This window comes from Numenius arquata, chromosome 4 (genome assembly GCF_964106895.1).
Source record: "Numenius arquata chromosome 4, bNumArq3.hap1.1, whole genome shotgun sequence".
In the NCBI taxonomy this organism is placed as follows: domain Eukaryota; kingdom Metazoa; phylum Chordata; class Aves; order Charadriiformes; family Scolopacidae; genus Numenius; species Numenius arquata.
This window is the reverse complement of record NC_133579.1, coordinates 45,075,358-45,095,626: the sequence shown is the minus strand read 5'-3', so window position 1 is coordinate 45,095,626 and position 20,269 is coordinate 45,075,358. Positions and strand designations below refer to the sequence as shown.

The following is a 20,269-nucleotide window of genomic DNA, read 5'->3' as shown; positions in this document are numbered from 1 at the left end:
CACTTTCAGGTTGTCTTCCTTTACAAACATGCTTCTGTGTTTGTTCTATGTGCATGTTTATGTGCAACGTCACATAATTAACTGCAATCAGTGAACTATACATTCAGGATCGGTATCAGTAATAGAACAGATAAATCACAACACCAGACCCTACAAAATGTTAATAAACACCTACAAATCTTGAAACACCCTTCTGTAACTGATCCCAAAGAGCTCTTATCATGCAGAGTTATATGCACATCTACCCCTTCTCACAAGATGTGTGGGTTAAATGCAAACACTCCCTCTTCTGGGAGAGCGGCTTACCCTACTTGCACACCCCTCCTGTAAGGTGATGTGGGTACTCTCGCTTTATGTGCACATGTGCAGCTCCCTATGAATTGTTAATACCCAAGCTGGTGAGAAAGTGCCCCATGAGTTCACACACACAGACAAATCTGAGGTGTGGATCCCTGCTTGTCATGGTCCACACTGTTGCCCCACCAGCTGCAGAGCCAGCAACTCACAGTGTCTGATGGGGAAGCTGCTCTCGCTGGCCGAGGCAGAGGTGTGATGCCAGACGGGCAACTTAATGCAATGTCAAACCAGGTTTTGACAGTTAGCTGGTTACACTCAGAGGTCTCTGCCTCCTGTTAGGAACTTCCATGCTTCTTTTTATACCTTTTTTTCCACCCTATTTCCTTCTTTGCTTCCAATTCCCTTTGAAGTGGCTTGGTTTCTGTTTAACGCAGCTGATGCTGGACTTCCTCTTTAACAGGAACAGTTTTGGGCAAACACCCTCCAGAGAGCTTTAAAGCCGCCTTTAATCCCTCTCCCTGTTCCAACTATTTACACTGACATTCTTATCTTAATAAGTGTTGTTCACCAGGTCATTTGCCAAGGGTGGGCAAAGAGAGTCTCCACATCCCACTAACAGTGCGTTTACTTTTTCTGCAAACATGAAGTAACAGTATTTAGTTTCAGAATCCCATCCCATGCATGTCCACAGAGCAAAAAGTTATATACCATGAAGAACTCAAACACAGTTATTTTATATATACATATAGATGTATATATATTCATATACATTAATTTCTATTACAGCATTTTAATTTTGGTTTTGAGGTTCGTACAGGGCATTTCTGACGTATAAAAGTTATCTCTATACATAGAATGCTATATGAAATGTGGCTTATCTATGAATACATAAATAAACATAGATAGGGAAAAAAAAGAGGATATGGAAATGTTATCATCTCCCATGAGCCAAACAACACTTATTTCTGAATGATGTGTTTGTACTTGTCTTTCTTGTCTCTCATCAGTTATCTACATCTGCTATCATGCTTTAGAGATATATATTATTCTTCAACATAGTATTTTTTGTAAGCGACAGCTCAGTCCTACTAAGCAGTCACACCTACTCAAATGACTCAAATGAAAGCAATATTTTTTATGAATACAAATGTTTGCCAGGGAACATCTGAGCACACTACCATTAAATTCTCATTTTAACTTCATATTCTAACAGCTTTCTTCTCTTGTGTTCATATAATCTGCAATCTTCAGTTTGAGTTTTTTCCCTCACATGATGAAAATACCTGCTGTGCTGCTATTACTTTCAGTAGGAACCATGTGGTGACAGACCCTCCCCCCCGACAACATGGGATAAGCAAGTTAGTGCATCTCTCAGTATCTGACCAAGAATCTGCACAAGACTACATAATACACTAGTTTAGATCTTATTGAAAACAAAGCCAACTTTCTCACCTAGGTACTTTCAACCCTTCTGTACAATCCAAAAGGCACCAGAACAAAGGTTTCACAATGAACATGCTCCAATAGCCTGTAAATGTGACCAAGTCAAATGGGTTGTATCTCAGGTTACTAAACAAGTGGGCTGGCTGATTTCCACATTAATGTGCACAAAATAGCATCCTACTAAGAAGAAGGAAAGGTGGCAGAATTTAATATTAAGTGCACTAATCAAATACACACTGAAGTAAACAATTATGGAATAAAAAATAAAATGTGTAAAATTTAAATAGTTGCTATGTGAATGAGTTGACCCTGTGACAGGTGGGCAGGAGGGAAAGAGATGGGAAATACCCTTCCATTGAACTACACAGAGTAAAATCACAGAGTAAAAGGCAAAATTAATTGATTCAAGTGCCACAAACAGTTCGACTGTAGTTATCATCCAGTGGTAGCAGGCAGTCATGTGGTAACTATTTGTAAAGACAAATGCTACTATCATTTTCTGTGCAAAAAGAAGGCATAGGCTACACTCAGAACACTAAGAAGTGTGCTTTCGTACACCAGTGAGAAACTCTACAGCCCAGAGGTAAGCTCTTTAGGAAGTAGATGCTCCAAGATCAGCAGTTCCAGAGCAGAACTGTGCTTAATGAATGGAAGTACAAACAGCAAAAACAAAGGTCTGGCATGCTACCAATAAATGCACCACAACTCAATTCACAGCTTACATTTAATTTGATCCCATCGCTGTTTCCTCTTCCTTATTATACAAAATTATACTGGAAAGGGACATGTGAGGACTACAAAGAAAAGTATAGAAAACATCTTTGTCACCATCCCTTTCTCTCCCCCCTACCTTCTTGCCTCACATGAACACACAACTATACTTGAAATTAATTTTCTGCTGTTACAGAAGAGCTATGCAATCTCCTGAAGACACAATGGTCTACAGTTTTATAATGCTGTTGCAAACAGTTCTTCCTGTTTGTGCCCCTACTCTTTTGTTCAGCAAAAGAGAGTGAGAAGAGTATACTTTCAAGTATGGCAGAAGCATGCAAGTCTGGTATATAGGTTGAACTAGACGACTTACATTTTTCTTAACACACAAAAAAATGAAGCAATGATGCTTTTGTTCAGCATTGTTCTTTTTTTGAGCCTCTAAGGCAAACATGCAGGACACCTCTTCTTTGTTTTCAGTTTTTCTACCAACTCTCCAAATATGTGGTTCAGGAGAACTTTCTTCTCAAAATGCATATCACCACTTGCTTTGAAAAATGCCAGTTGGTCTGGCAGAGTAGTCAGGAATTTATCCCCAGATACCCACACGAATGCCCTAGGAGGGCATTAAGGAGCATTAAGGAGAATCTGGAATAAGTTTCTATCTAGATTATTTGAATAAACAAGAGGTGATACTGAGACACTGGAAAGTTGGAAAAGGATGACAAAGATTTGGAGTACTGGACTGGACTGAATAGGAATTTTAGAGCATTTTGTCTCTGGGTTTGTACAGGACTTCTTAGCTTCAAAGTGCTCATGCACTTCCATTATTTGGTGTCCTATGTTGTGTCTCCTGTTAATAGTGAATCTTACCAAATTCAAGTTGCTCAATCATTTCATTTTTTATAAAATTTTGTGTGCCAAGTGAAAATGCATAACTATCTATGTGTCCCCGTGTATTCAAGTTCCGGTGGCCCTGTAGAGGCAATATAAGGTGGCAAGCAACTGCCTTGTTCAAAGCTCCCAACAGCATTAGATAAGAGAGATGAGGAGCCTGCTGGACCATTACAGACTCAGATACCATCATGATATTTGATAGATACAGAGTGATGCTCACTTATGTGGGTTCATCTTTGCTGGACTTGTGGAGCAAATGATCGTGTGACAGCATGACTCTCTCTCTCCCACACACACATTTGAAACACACCAGAACTGCTGTAAACATTATTTCAGGGCAGCTTATGCCAAATCCTTGCTATGTCACCTACTAGTGCACCTCTGCTAGTCCAGCGTACTTAGACTGATATTGATTTTAGTAAGTTTCTTAAATTCTATCTATAACCTGGAAAGGATTTGTGATGGCGACCTGCATGTGCCACTTAAATGACATGACTGCAGCTGTGCATTCCCCTTTCTCCTTCTATCTCCTAGGCCAGGTCAAGCTCTAGGCAGTGTCTGTTTATCCTTCTTAAAAGAAATGCATTAGGCACCCTCCAAAATAGGGTCTTCAATGTGCTAGGCACTGTGGGGACATAATTAGAGCGTATCTGTCAAAGAGCTCGCCTATTAAGAATAGAGCGCTGAACAAGGTCAGCATCTGTATCAACAGCTACACTAAAAGGAAGGTATATTAAGTAAACCAACTTTCTACTATGAGAATTGAAGCAAGTTTGCTTAATTATTTGTCATTATTAAAACACAAGATTTCAGCTATGACTAGTGGGAGAACAACGTGGGGCCAATACTTGCATAATTTAAGGCAGCTCATGCTCACAGACATTAAACAATGGAGCAGAAGTACTCAAACCTCTGTCAGTCTTCACATTTCTAAAGACATGTTATTTCAGAGGAAATAGTCCAGTGGTTGAAAATCCACTGGAAGGAAGACAGGAAAGCAAGTAACATCCTGGCTCTGAAAGCTGGTACTCAGGGCACCTTCCTGGGACAGTATAACCCTGAGATCCTGCTGCTGTGCCAAGAACCATTCACGCATTTGATGCAGAAGTCACCGAAACAAAGAGCTCTAGCAGGGCTCTTTCATCATGCCACTTTCGCTGAGATCACATGAATCCCAGAGGATGGTGAGGGAAAATCATTTGATGTACCAAATACAGTTATTCATTTAGCTTCCAAGAGTCGCCCCTTTGCAGTCATGCAATCCTACTGTCTCTCTGAGGGCTCTGCACTGTTCCCTGTGATATACTGTCTCATGTTCTGTTTAATGCAGGTCGGCTTCGCAAAAACAGTCTTCGTCAGCCATTGATTGCTGCCCTATTCTATATGTGGCACCAGATCTAATGCTCAATGGAAGCAGCATTAGTCACCCTCTCCCTTCAGCTAAGAAGTATTTGATACTTGTGTCACATTAGCTGTTTTTTTAACTTCCCTCCACTGATCATGACTATATACATCTCAAACATGAAGACTAGGTACAGATGTCTGCTGAAACAGCTAATTTGAAATAAAATTGCACCCCCACTCTTTTCTAATGTCCCTTGACCATAAAGACTGAGTTTTATTTGACATTTTGGTCTTAATTATGATTTATTAGGTGTGGGATGGTTAGACGCTTTTTATCTCCATTAAATCTTAATGGCTACATTTTGCCTTTTTCTACTGAAAGAGTTCATGGAAATAAATGCAGTTAATGGACTCTGCTATTAAGTACATGTTGCTTGGAGATATAATAATGATACTTCAGAGTCTCTCCCACAATTTGCTATTAATATTAAGGAAATGCAAATTTCACAATCACATTTAAAGTCATTTTTGCTAGTCAAACTATTAAGGTTTAGTTTCAAGGTGGGAATTGTACTTAAAATTATCATCTCATGAATATCATGGAACATGATTAGTTGTAATACTGCAGTCATTACTGATAAGGCACAAATATCTTAGAAAATAGCCTATTAAGTTTTACTGTAACATACAGTCCACATAAAAATGGACTTGAACCAATAAAATTTAAATTTTTTTCTAAAAATTATGTACTGAAAAATTCCTTTTTTTTGCTAAAATGTTTTTTACCAGTTGAAAGCCAAATTTGAAGTGGGCTGTACGCAAAAGTAGAACTTCAGTATAAGAGAAAAAGAGTTGCTGACCATATCTTCCTTTATACTTTTTAACTTAATAAATAACCATATGGTTGCAAGAACATTCTCTAACATGCTCTAGGCAATCCTGCTTCAGAAGGGGAGTTGGACTAGATGATCTCTATGGTCCCTTCCAACTCTAAAAATTCAGTGAAATTCAGTGAAACTCTAACTCAAAATATACTTTAAACCCAAGTAGGTTATTTCGTTTCTGCTTATACGTCTATAGAGTTCAAAATAAGAGAAAGTCTAATCTGACCTACATTTTACAAGCTGTGCCATCTCTGTGTGTTGTCCTGTAGCATGCCAAATAACTTTTGCTTGGCTAAAGCTTATCGTTCATCAAGGCATATAGGTTTCAGCTGCAGACAAGAAGTGATGAAGAATCAAGAGCTTTTGAGAATAATTTATTTCCGCTGCTAACTGCCTTCACTGCTAAAAAGTGAGCTTATTTTCTCATTTTCCAGACACTGCTTCTTTGAGTTTTTCCTCTACCAGCCTTCAACACCAAATTCAATTAGCTGAATTTTAAATTTCTGAGCATGGAATTGTTTTTGAGTCTATCTCCTCTCCTTAAAAAAAGCAGGAGAAAGAAAGGAAAACACCTACTTCCTGAAAAGAAAACCAACAATAACAAGACTAGGATCATTTGATAGAAAAAATGGAAAGAAGGTTCTACCAGAAATTTCAAATGTTCACATTTAAAAGTCCACATTCCATCATTACATCATTCTGACAAGTTTAGTACTTACTGTAACAAATGACTGACTAAGGTTCCCCTGAAATGTTGTGGGAAAACAAAATAAAACATTGTAGGTATTATCAATCTTTAAGTCCTTTATGAACCTCAAGTAACAAAAGTACCAGCAACTCAAGGAAGCACTTAGAGTTGCAATTTCAAAAGCACTGAAGTGCAAATCTCACTCACTTGAAATGTGACTAATAGCTATGCATTAAGGTTGTAATGAAAACATTTCCTAAATAAATATTACAGTTCCCATTTTGCAGATATAGAGCTGAGCCAGAACACTTTCACCAGTTTAAGAAGAAATAAATCATGGGGCATTTGCCCATGGGGCAAAAAAAGGAAGTTTTTTGATCCCATATACTGCTCAACTCATTAGACAACACATCCTTCAATGCACAATAAATGAGGACGTTAAGATTCAGGATTTATGCACGGTAATGACAGATCTACTCTGTATTTGTTATACTTACAAAAGAATAATAGAATTATATGGATTTTCCCGATTAGGAGAGAAAATACAAGCACAGGCTGAAATGTCTAAAGCAAAGGTAAGCCCTAACAAACTTGTAGTTAAAGACTTTTGAAGTTTTGATGTAACTTTGAATTTTTTTCCTTTTTCAAAAAACAAAGGCAAGCACGTGAAATACAATAATGTATACATTATGATCATTTTGTGATGAGCAGAGTAGCGTCACAAATTTGAATAAAGCTTTGTTTTTCAGTCTTCCATACATCCTGTGAGGAGATATTTCATTCTTTGAGGAATACTCTGTTTATCCAAGCAATGCATAGAGGAGCAAGGGATTTGAACTATTCAAACCTGGGATTTAACTATCTTCTATTCCTTATAAATTAAATTTTTCTTTAATAAACTTAGCCAAGATCCAAGCTCTTGCTGAGCATCCTGTTTGCAGAGGTCTCCATTATACAGTATGTTTTCTGTTGCTCTGCTTTACATTTCTGTCTCTGGCAACCATTATCATGCAGGCTGCTGGCATAGCCATGGGCCATAAACTGGATATCTACACACATACTGAACAAAAAACCCCAAACTTAAAGAACAAAAAACCAAGAAAAATGACCTCTTTTTCCCTTACCATGTTGAATACAGCCATACTTAATATTATAGCAGTGGTGGTCAATGTAAGAGTGATCCGTGGCCAAGGACGGTTTGCAATTATTCCAGATGATTTCAGGATCCACAACAATGAAGCTGATGCTTTCTTGCTACATTGCTAAGTGCAAAGAGTTTAAAAAAGAGGAAATAAAAATAGCTTTAGTATATTTAATTACTGTAAATAAGGGTAGAATTAAGAAGGTTTAAGATTGAGGGCAGCATTAATCTTGAAACATTGTACAAAAGTATTCAACTATTATACTCTCGTAAGAGTTACAGATCATGATTACATATGAAATTAAATGCAAATTTAGTTAAAGTATCTGCCATAATATAAATTCTGTTAAATAATTATAATTTTCAAGTACCTTATTAAACATTCAATATACATTACTAATAAAAGCAAATGCAGAGTTGACAGCAGTGGCATTACCTATAATATTAGTAAAAAGTAAGTGATCAAACTGACCTCCCTCGTCTCAACTGAAAGAGCAATATTTGGTAGCCTCTGGAAACTTCAAAATGTGAATAATGACTCTGCACAGTCTTTGACAGAAAGACAGAGGCCTCCTCATGCAGGATAAAGGCTGTATACGTAGATATATCTCCATCAGTCTACAAAATAGCGGGGTTTCTGGGTTTTTCTTCCATTTGTTTGATAATTCATTTTAAGTGAAATGTGACTCAGAAAGCAAATCAACCTTCCCTAAAACTATCTAGAAAACAAATAAGCTTTTCATATAACAATTGGACAACAATTTGACACAATGAGTATTTAATGAATAGAAATTTTTTTCTAATATAGCAGCAAAAATTAACAATAAAAAACTCTGACTCATTTCACCTGCTTCCAAGAACACATTGCAATAGTCTCCATTCACACAGGCATACTGCCTAGAGGCACAAGATGCTCACACAGAATAAACAACAATTTGTGGCACATTCAATAAATATTAATTTTCCCAAAAACTTTAGCAATGAGGAGGTGGGGCTGCCTAGAAGCATCTTGTGCCCTTTCCAAATGTCAGTTTCAACTATACTGAAACCTCTGTAAAAAAGACAATTGAAAGTTAAGAAACATGACAGTCCCACAAAAGTATTTGCTGTTCATCAACTCGTTTTCTCTAATTAATATTATCAGAGATCCCTTTACATATTCTTTTCACCCCATTCACAGCAATGAGAAGAGATACAAGAACAGAAAATCTCTGGAATAAGAACCCAAGCACTAAAAGCTACCAAATATAGGATTTAATTTACAGCATAACTATTAGTTCAAGTTCAATAGCTATGGCGCATTGTACTGAATAATACTATTACCCAATACATGTGATGTAGTTTACATGAAGGTCTTTGCCATACTCCACATCACTATTTCCCTCCTAACTGCACACTATTTGAACAAGTCCACTGTAGAGCTAGAAGTTTTTTACATATTGTTTCCTTTTATGACAGGAGTTTTGCATACTGGATTGGACAGATTCTGAGTGAATGAAGTCAGTATCAGGAAGGTCAAAACAATAATCTCAAGAATGGACAAAGAAAAGGGGAAAAAATAGGCAGCTTTATATACGTTACTCCTCCCCCATATTGAAAAAAACCGCACATAAACTCAAAGGACCTGTGTTTTTGAGCAAGAAATTCCTGCTCAAATGGCTGTTTGAACTTCCAAACCTTGTTCTCCACCCCAAAGTACATAGCAAATTTCAAGATAATTTGAATCCACATGTAGATTTTAGAAAGGTTTTGTTGGCCTTCCCACTTCAATAAAGTAAAAAGCACAGAGCCTAGATTGCTGGATGCAGCGAATGGATCTGTGTGAAAATGAATCATTCAGTTATCTGTCTAGTCTGCCTAAAACCTAATGAGTCAGTGAGCATGGCTTTATGGCTAATTAAAACAGTCATGAAATCATGCCTTAAATTACTCTTTGCCTTTGTTATAGCACACCTGGAGCTTTACTACAACTTCACCAACATTGTTCTGTGATTTTCTCGGAAGTTTAAGTAGCTGGAAAAGTTTAAGTTGGATTAGGGACAAAACTAGGCAGAAACACCAAGAAAAGTATAAGGAATATAAAGCGGGTAAGAAACGATACAGATAAAGCAGGACGTCGTGTTCTCCTTTCTGAATTATGTTACAGGGAGCTATATGGTTCAAGAAAAGTCTTTAGGATAAGAAATTCCAAGAAAAGAAGCTAAACCAGATACATTTTATTATGAATTTTATTGGTTTTAGGTTATCTGACTAAAAGCTAATAAAATTAAACACAAAGACCTGGCGACGATCTAAAGAACAATTATAGAGTCATAGAATCATAGAATGGTTAGAGTTGGAAGGGATCTTAAAGATCATCGAGTTCCAACCCCCCTACCATGGGCAGGGACACCTCCCACTAGACCAGGTTGCTCAAAGCCCCATCCAGCCTGGCCTTAAACACTTCCAGGGATGGGGCATCCACAACTTCCCTGGGCAACCTGTTCCAGTGCTTCACTACCCTCACAGTAAAGAATTTCCTCCTAATATCTAATCTAAATCTCCCCTCTTCCAATTTAAAACCATTAACCCTTGTCCTGTCACTACATCTCCTGACAGAGTCCCTCTCCAGCTCTCCTGTAGGCTCCCTTCAGATATTGGAAGGCTGCTATGAGGTCTCCCCAGAGCCTTCTCTTCTCCAGGCTGAACAACCCCAGCTCTCTCAGCTTGTCTTCATAGGGGAGGTGCTCCATCCCTCTGATCATCTTCGTGGCCCTCCGCTGGACCCGTTCCAACAGGTCTATGTCCTTCCTGTGTTGAGGACTCCAAAGCTGCACACAGTATTCCAGGTGGGGTCTCACGAGCGCAGAGTAGAGGGGTAGAATCACCTCCCGCGACCTGCTGGCCACACTTCTCTTGATGCAGCCCAGAATCCACTTGGCTTTCTGGGCTGCCGGTGCACACTGCCAGCTCATGTTGAGCTTCTCATCCACCAACACCCCCAAGTCCTTCTCCTCAGGGCTGCTCTCAATCCATTCTATGCCCAACCTGTATTTGTGCCTGGGATTGCCATGTCCCAGGTGCAGGACCCTGCACTTGGCCTGGTTGAACTTCATGTGGTTTGCACAAGCCCATCTCTCAAGCCTGTCCAGGTCCCTCTGGATGGCATCCCTTCCCTCCAGCGTGTCGACCACGCCACTGAGCTTGGTGTCGTCAGCAAACTTGCTGAGGGTGCACTCTATCCCACTGTCCATGTCTCCGACAAAGATGTTGAACAGCACTGGTCCCAGTACTGACCCCCGAGGAACTCCACTCGTCACTGGCCACCAATTGGACATTGAACCATTGACCACAACCCTTTGAGTGCGGCCATTCAGCCAGTTCCTGATCCACCGAGTGGTCCATCCATCGAACCCATGACTTTCCAATTTTGAAACAAGGATGTCATGCGGGACAGTGTCAAACGCTTTGCATAAGTCCAGGTAGATGGCGTCTGTTGCTCTGCCCCTGTCCACCAAGCCTGTGGCAGTATTGTAAAAGGCCACCACATTTGTCAGGCACGATTTGCTCTTGGTGAAGCCATGCTGGTTGTCTCAAATCACCTCTTTATTTTCCATGTGCCTTAGCAGAGATTTCAGGAGGAACTACTCCATCATCTTGCCAGGCACAGAGGTGAGGCTGACTGGCCTATAGCTCCCTGGGTCTTCCTTTTTACCTTTTTTGAATATTGGGGTTATGTTCCTCTTTTTTCAGTCAGTGGGAACTTCACCAGATTGCCACAATTTCTCAAATATGATGGAAAGCGGCTTAGCAACTTGATCACAATGATCAGTGATGGAACCAAAATAACCTAATCAGTGAAGAACAGAAGCCACTGAATCTGCTGCTTCTAAGACCATCGAAGGAGAAAGTTTCAGCCACAGTTTCTGATGGGAAACCTACCAAGAAACCTCAACTAAAAGAACTCCCTTTCCAGAATGTCCTGCAAACTAAAGGCGATTACTGCCTAAAAGGATAGTATGCTGGTACAGGGCAGATAATTCTGCAATGGAGCAGAGCAAAACTTCAGATTGTGTAAAATATTATGGCATGTTTTAAGGGCATTGGGGGTATATGGTAAACTTACAGGATGTTTAGGGGATGGGACAAATGATGAAAGGAAATGGCTGCGTGTAAATGCTCGTCTAAATGAATCTATTGCGTGTTCTTATTAAATCCTATCTCTAACCAACTTCTGTGTAAGTGCAGTCCTTATTCTGAGCCTGCATATGTGCAAATGCCAGCAAACTTCATGCTGGACCAGGTGGCAAGCAGCACAGGACGGGTGCCAGACACTGGAGAGAGAGAGATATCACGTGTCTGAGGCAACTGAGGGCCTGGCTGCCAGCAACTGAAGTGTCTTGGATCAGTCCCTGGAGAGATCCATAGGGTGTGTGCGGGAGTGTGTGTGTAACCATTAGGATACCTCAAGCTGGACTGGCTGGTAAGTAGATCTACATTTGGAGAGACCCAAGGTTTGAGCTAGTCACTGTGAAAGGTGGGCAGAGGCCAGGCGTGGATATTGTGTTAATTTGAAGTCCACACTGAGTAAACCACAAATGCGAGTGTGCCTGTGGATGACTACAGTCAGGGTGTGCGTATATTCTGCTGGCAGACGTCACTCCTGATCAGTCAGAAAGGAGGAACTAGACCATCAGTGTTGTTCATATCTATATGACTGCTCCTTGCTTTTACATGGGTGCTGGTAAAAGAGCTGCTCTGTCTGTGTGGTCGTCCTGTGCGTATGGTGTATGCCTGTGTGCCTCTTGGGAATATGTGCTCAGCCTCGCTGCTGGTTGTACCTGGGACACAGTACTGACAGCCTCCCATCGATGGGAGTGGGACAGCGGGATCCCCTGGGTCTTTAATTCTGTCAAACTGGGCTCCAGTGGACCAGGAAGGAGCACTCCCCTTGCTCTTGAATTCCACTGGATTCAACAACCTCTAGCAGATCTCATTTGCAATTTCAGAACTTTAAAAAAACATGGTTCAGTAACAGATGCAAAACAACATCATAAAAAAGTTGCTTTCATGTTTTTCTAGTGCTAAGCAACGTAAATTGATTATTTCCTCTGCACAAATGGGCAACTTGTGTTATGTTAATTCTCAAATTAAGTTTCACAAAGAAAATCTCTGTTGATTCCTAATATCTAAATACATGAATGTTGGTGTCAAATGATGGAGACTTCTCAAACTTTTCTACTTTAACAGCAACATTTACAATTGTTAAATTTGGACTTTCTTCATTTTTTGTAAGTAATCATTGAAAAAATTACAGTACAGAATTGCTGAAGTTACTTAGCAATGTCCATGCTGAGAACTGCATTTATAGCTGAGGACTGCTTTATTGTTTTCCAAGTACCTGTATATTTTTGAACAGACTAATGTAACTTCTGTACCAAAATTCCTTGCAATAATTCTAAATTTCCTTTGTTTAAAAGTTTTTCAATCAATATCACCTGACTTTGCTAATGTATTTTAGCAGGGAGGAACTAATTGGACTGATTTCTTATTTCTTATTCTTATACTATATTTCTTAAAAAAGCTATTTTTCTGCTTCCATTAAAAAAATAAATTATGTTCTCTGGGTAAGTTTATCACTAACAAAAGTTCTGGAGAATGAAATAAATTACAGGAAACAATATAACATTCAGCCAGTATGAAACAATATATCATTCAGCCACTGTGATTAAGCAATAAGAGATTCCATTCTTCCACCTGCTGCTGCTAAAATTACAGATATTGCTGTCTCTGACCTGAAGAAAAATATGAGCGTTGTTAGACTGCAACTTCAAAAATGAAGTTGTAGATACTTATTTCCACTTGTAAAACAGAAGCCCACCAGAACTCAGTGATGCATTTCTTGACAGGTTGTTGCTCTGAATTCTGGAGGGGAAGGACCACTGTTTATTTGGTACATCTGTCATGCCCACCTAGTTTGATAAATAGATGACAGGTCTCTCTAATAGCAGAGAAAGCAGCCTACACAGGTTAAGCCAATGAGGCTCCTGAAAGGAAAACTTGTGACAAAACCCTGATTCGCACAAAAAATCTTTAAATCATTGAGAAGAAATTCCTTGGAAAACATGAAAGCATACACTGCTGATCTGTATTTCTATATGTGAATGTTCAGGTTTGCTGAACTTCATTTCACTTCTGAGCAGTCTAAATCCAGTCCACATATAGCACAAGTGCAGCAGTTAAGTACTGCTGAAAATTAAGGGAACTCCTGGAAGCAGAACTGAAGTGGTGGGTGACCATCAAATTCAGACTCTTAATAGCACTGGCAGAACTATGCAGGTTTATTTTGCTGATTCATTGGCTTACATCAAACACCTTTTCTTGTAAATGTTATGTCTCATTTGAAATTTTCCTAAGAAAATGGAGAATTAGATGAAATGAAGAAAGTAATCATTTCTAGAAAGCATGTGAGAAGGGTAAGGCATCAGATCTCAATATCATTAGCTTCTGTGTTTATTCTAAGGGGAGCTGGCAGAATATGGTTCAGTGTTTATCATTTACCAACTAGAAATAATAGGTATTTGTCGTATGAAAGGTGACTAATGTATTACCTTTTCATCTGAACATGTTAAATCTGATACGACAGCTCAGCATGGTAGTGAGTAATAACTTATTTTGAATATTCAGGTTATTAAAATGTATCCTGTGTTGTCTTTCCACACACAAAAACCTACTTCAGCATTTAACAAAATGAATGCTGTCTTTCTGAGTGAGATCAAGAACTGGTGCGAGAATTAATTGTGACAGTTATGTTGTAGATGAAAGACAGTGTCGTAAGAGCTGTCACACTTCTCCTTCACACGCTAGCAGAGGTTGGAACATCTTGACTGAAGGCCTCTTATTTACAGAGAGCCAGTGAATCACATTTTCTATAGTTCTATTATTGTTCTTTTCATTTTGCATTCAAATACAACTTAATACTTTACTAATACTGATGTTACAAAGAATGAAATCAAAGAGAAACAAAAAGCCCCCCAAATCAGATGCTTTTCACATGCTTGTTTTCACTCAGATTTGAAGAAGACACCAAAGTTAAATCCAAAGAACTGACTGACTGACAGTGATTACACTGACCTAAATTTGGAGAAAGGTGATTTTTGTATAGAGACACAAGCTTATACTTTACATACTTTCTAATGGTCCTATTGTTGATAAAAAGTACTCCCAAGATGAGTACTGTAACACCAAGCTTTTGAACTCCATGGTGGCACTTGTAAATCAAAGCCAGGTGTTTTGAGTCACACAAAATGCATCCAGGTGAAGAGTCTACTCAACTTACATTAGTTACAAACGGTTTGACAAAAGCTAGAATCCTGAATAAAGAAATAACAGGAAAAACTAAAGCTGGTATCACATTTTTAATTTCACCATACTTTGCAGTGTTATATTCTTCACAAAGGGTCACGTTAAGATGGCTATGTGGTTCACTTCAACTGCTCATTCAAAGGAAAGAACACAGCAGTGAGGCATATAAATATGCCTTCAGGCACTCAGGGTTCAGTCCTGGTACTTCCTGTGCTACTTTCCTCATTCAAAAAAATGTACATTCGCTGTGTTATATGCTATTTTAAGGTAAGACGTCCTCAGTCCATCCCATTGAAGTTTTTATGTTTCACACGAAATATTTAAAGAGCCTCTGGTTTTGAGAAAGTGCAAAGGTGAATAACTTTTTTAAGATAGTGCTCAGGGCACTGAACTACAAGAAGGCGTTCTGAATGCTACATTCTATGTTGACCAAGTCTTGATCTCCAAGTCAGATGCTACCACCCAAAAACTACCTCACACAACAGGAGCCCCAACCTGTGGCCATATTGCGGTACTTACACATTATGGATACCACCTCTCAGGTAATACATATAAAAAACCCTTCAAAACAATCTGGATGCTCTCTGCTTTTGTCCTTTTTATTAATTAACTGCAGGGAAAATTGTTTGCATACTGGAATGTCAGTATTAGGAAGCACACTCGGATATCTCTTTATTTGGAGGTAATTTACAATCTCATCTTGGGCAAAGACACTAAGAGGCAGAATTGCCAGATTTTAAAAAAATTCAAAATAGCCTCACTCATCAAAAAATATTAAAAGGGAACTTATTGGCACAACAGACATAAGAAACTTATGGTTTTCACCAGGTTAGGCAACTTCTTCAGTTGGTCTCAATCACATAGGATGTCATCATAAACATATAACTCAAGAAGGAGTAAGGAGGATTTTTCTTAGTGAAATCAGTATATTTCTAACAGTTCCTGAAGTTTCAACATGGTACTTAACTTAGTGCTGATGGCTTTGCTGTTGCAGTGCCTATGCTAGAGACTCATCAGAATGACTTTTAGCTTTAATAAGCCTCCTTCATGGACCCTGCTGTAGGTGCCAAAGTGCCTCACTGGGTTCTCCCTGCCTACCTCTACCCCTATTTTAATCTTAATTTACAAGGAAAGCTTTACTGTTGAAGAAACTGAAGGGCCTCAATCTTTCATTCGTATCTGTGTTGAGAGATGCTCACATCAGAGATAAGATTGCAAGTTGAAAATAATTTTGAAGTAGTGCTGATGCTGATATTCCTGTCCTTGCAGAGCTTTTAAGTATCTTAAGTGTACACAGTCTTTCTGACTGTTAAGTACCAATGACAATTGCTTTAGAGTGAAATACAAATCCCTGCAAACATAGGTAAAGATTGTATATCATATACAGTGGTGTGGTGTAATGCAACTAATAAATAACATGCTGTCTTCTTGCAGGGACAAGACTGCTCACTGGCTGCACTTTGACAGATGCTCTGGTGACCTCAAACCAGAGCATCTTTCTCAACTGTGGATCCAGTTATTTTCTGATGTGTTTTATTGGTATCATGTTCTGCTAATTCCATAGTCCAGTCAGGTATTTAAGAGAGACTATAAACGTGTTCAGATGAGATGACAGGAAAGAAATATTTTTACTTCTAATCTTTGTTAGCTGAAGTAGCTAAATAGGTTTGCAAGGTACAAACATATGCAACAAAACCCCTTAATAATGGAAAATAATTGGCACAAAGATTATATGGTATCAATTAAGTGCATGCATGTCACAGGTAACGCAAAGAAATTCTTTAGACAGTATTTGAATCAATGCACAAAGAACACCTGCTTGAGACTAATACTTCTTCAGCCAGCTACCTCAGCTACCACAGAGATCTTTCCTTTACACGCTCACTGTGGTTTTTTTCCTATTGATTGCATTAAATTTTCCAATGTACCGTTTAGGTAACCAGATCTCTGCTTCCCTGCATTCACATCAGGAGGTAAAACACATCTAACAGTTACCAGGTCTGAGGCATTTCACACTCGTTCTATGAACTCGTCTATACTTCAAGAAGATAAAGAGAAGAGACACAGAAAATAGACGAGCTGAAGGACAATCACTGTCTTCTATCTGCATGTAATTTGGGAAGGAAACTTCTCAAGGAATATTCAAAGAAAATATTCAAAATAAATAAAAAAGAATAGCCTACACTTAAAATATGAAAATAAAAGCCAAAAAGGAGCTGTAACACCAAAACCACTCATAATCTTAAGATTTAACTCTGAATACTGTGATTATCTAAAAAAGTAAAAAAAAAAAAATAAAAATAAAAATGCACAGGCACAAAGAAGTAATTAGAATGTAAAAGATATAAATCCATCTCAAGTTTCAGGACATATGCCAATTTTACCTGGGATTGATGAAGGTTTAATGCCTATGGGCAAAGGACTGTTTCTATGAGAACTGTCAGCCCTGCCTGCCCTCGGCCTGGCTGCCCAAGAGACGCCGCAAAGGCAAGCTCTGGGAGTCTGCAACCTTCTTATTTGTGCTACTGCTCTGCCACATCGTCTGATGGAAACATTCCTACTCTAATTTAGTGGCTGATGTTATCACTCCACAACAGATTGAGCTGGACCGCGCTGCAGTGCTGCCGAACAGTAAAATCAACTAATCATAAACTCAGAGTGAAAGAGTGCGCATAAATCTCTTCTTACAATGTTGTAATTAAATTCCCTAAGAGCTAATAATTTTAGCATTACAGCCTGGATGTTTTTTGTTCTTTTTTGTTTACCAATGAAATGAAAATCATGCAGAGAAACTTGTTGCAAGTTGGTTTTTGTGTCACTTACTCCGAGGTGGTGACAGCCATTGATAATTAGTGGAGCCTGAGAGGGCAAAGCATCAGAGTGTTGAGACAAGCATGTAAACGCAGTGGGTAAACCCAGGTGTCCCAGCTTGCGTTTAGATTTTTGCTGTCTTTGCAGGCACTACAGGTCCCACTCTATAAATCTCCTATCAATCATGTAAATATTTGAGTACTGCTGCAAGTTTATGTAGCGGGTGCAGGTGTCCAGGTTGGTGGCGGGGCCTGCAGGGCCGGCCCCTGTGGTGAGGGGCAAGGGCTGCCCCCTGCCAGACACAGCCCGTTCCGGCCGGCTCCAACGGCCCCACCGCAGGGCACAGCTGAGCCCCTCAGCCACGGGGAAAGCCTGTGTCACAAAGGGCAGAAAATTCTGGGGAGAGAGAGGAGGAGGGAACAAAAAGAGTGAGACACAGCAGAGGGAACACCAAGGTTGGAGAAGGAGGAGGTCCACACTGCATCGCATGGAGGACCCATGCTGGAGCAGGTGGATGTTCCTGAAGGAACGGCAGCTTGTGGAGACCCCACGCCGCTGGAGCAGGGTGAAAGTCTGATGGGAAGGAGCAGCAGAAGGATATGTTTATGTACTCGCCACCCTCCACCCCAACTTGCACTGCCGGGGTAGCGGGGGGAGGTAGAGTAGTCTGGAGGGAAGGAGTAAAGCTGAGTTTGGGAGACGGGGGGAGGAACAGTGTGGCTTTAATGTTTTTGTTTCTTACCACCCAAATCTATTTTAATTGGCAATAAATTAAATTAATTTTCCCCACGTTGAGTCTGCTTTGTCTGTGACAGTGATTGGTGAGTGATCTCCCTGCCTTTATCTCATCCCAGGAGCCTTCTCATCCTATTTTCCTCCCTGACCCCGCTGAGGAGGTGGAGCGGGTAAGTGAGCAGCTGGGTGGGTGCCTGGCCCGTAGGCAAGGCCAGCCCACCACAGTTCATCTGTCAGGGTCAGTCAGGCCTAAAAAATTACTCTTTTTTGGGTGCATTTTTAGAAGAGAGATATGTGACTTGAGAATGTCAGACTTTTTCTTCTAGAAAGAAAGCTCTTACAGTTACGGGTAATATACTGCGATATATATGCTACTGAAACATAACATAGGGTGTCGCTGTGGTTAAAGCTGCAAAACAATACGTGGATTTTGTCATGAAGGAAGAAATCTTAGGGAGAGGACAGGAAAGATAAAACTACTGCCTCTTTTGTTAGCTGCCTCTCATAAACTACGTCTGTGCTTGTGAAGGAAAGTCGGCGCTGCATCAACTATGGTCATAACTTACTTGCTGAAAGGCTTCTTAGCAGCATAGCTTCTGCATTAGAGCAGCTGAACTCATAAAGACATAAATAGCTCCTCTACAAGCTATTTAGGTTAGAACATGACACCTCGCAAGTCAACAGAAATGCAATAATAGGTCTCCACTTCTGGGAAGTATTTACAGGACGTAGGAAAAACAGCATTGAAAGTAGGTGTTAAATATTATTCAAGCAGCACGACTCCTCAACTCTGACTTGGGATATTTGCTTATCCATCCCTTTAAATTCAGAAAAATATGTTTGTATTCCTCCTAAGCTACATTATAAATAAAAGCCCCAGGAGAGTGTATGCCCCAGCATTTCTTGATACCATTTCATTGGCACCTCTTTTTCCTACAGGAAAAAAGCTGGCTTTTCCTTGAAGGATTTTTTTTTTAATTTGCTTATTCAACAGCAATACTCTGACTCCATCATTTTACTTTTACGTTAATAAAAAAACAGCAGTCAAGCATGACACTACATGAGAACTAATTTTTGCTGTTAAGTAATAGCAATACCTCTAGGACCTCACTCCAAGGATTTAAAATATTTAAAAATACTGTTGCATTATATCTCAGATGAATTCCTGAGCAGTGGCAGCATCCTTACCTTATTGGAAAGACAACTGAAATGTAGATTAATTACATTTTCTTAAAAACACGTCCTGGTTAATTACAAGCCTCGCAAGGGAAGAGGAGAAATTATAAAATCCTGCTTCCTCTGTTTCTTTCTTCAACTGCCAGGCCACCTTTCCTTACTGTTTTACTGCATAGTGATATAATTATCTTTCCCATGTGCATGCTTTGCTTTTTTTATAAAAGACCTTTCTCTCAGCTTTCTCCATGGGAGCTTGTGGAAAAATGCAAAGATAGAGAAAGCGAAGTGGGGATTAAGAGACAAGTATACAGGTAATTACATGCCAGATTCAAAGTGCATCCGCTTTCTTACAAATCCTGGAATACCTTGTTCTAGATGGAGCTCTATCTTGGATCTGTTTGAGAATGACTGAAAGGAGGGCAATAATACTTGTTAATTGTATTGTGAAATGCTGAAAGGTTTGCCCAAATCTTGAATTAAATGAAATTCTCAAATTCAGCATATTATTGGGTATGGTGATAGGCATTACAATATCACCTGGACCACTCAGTGGCAAAATTAGAATTTTACTGTAAAATGTTTATATATTAAATTAAATTGTTTTAGTGGAATATTCTCTAAACTCAGAAAATGGTCTTATATAATACTTAAACAAATACACAGTCCCCCAAATTAAAGCACTCATAAGATGTCACCACCTGTATGCACAATAGTAAAAATTTTGAAAAGACAATCAACGAAACAATAATGCAAACCTCTCAGAGGATCCAGCTTCACGTGGGGGAAAGAGAGTATCAG

The 20,269-nt window shown here is 39.4% G+C and overlaps 1 protein-coding gene across 1 annotated transcript in view; it reads right to left on the bottom strand.

Annotated features, from left to right (window-relative positions):
* The window catches only part of ADCY2 (adenylate cyclase 2), a 223,165-nt gene that overhangs the window by 30,767 nt on the left and 172,129 nt on the right, over positions 1–20,269 (bottom strand). The window contains exon 16 of the mRNA XM_074146221.1: positions 7,389–7,526. Within this exon, the coding sequence (XP_074002322.1) occupies positions 7,389–7,526 (138 nt within the window). The remainder of the gene's footprint in view (positions 1–7,388; positions 7,527–20,269) is intronic.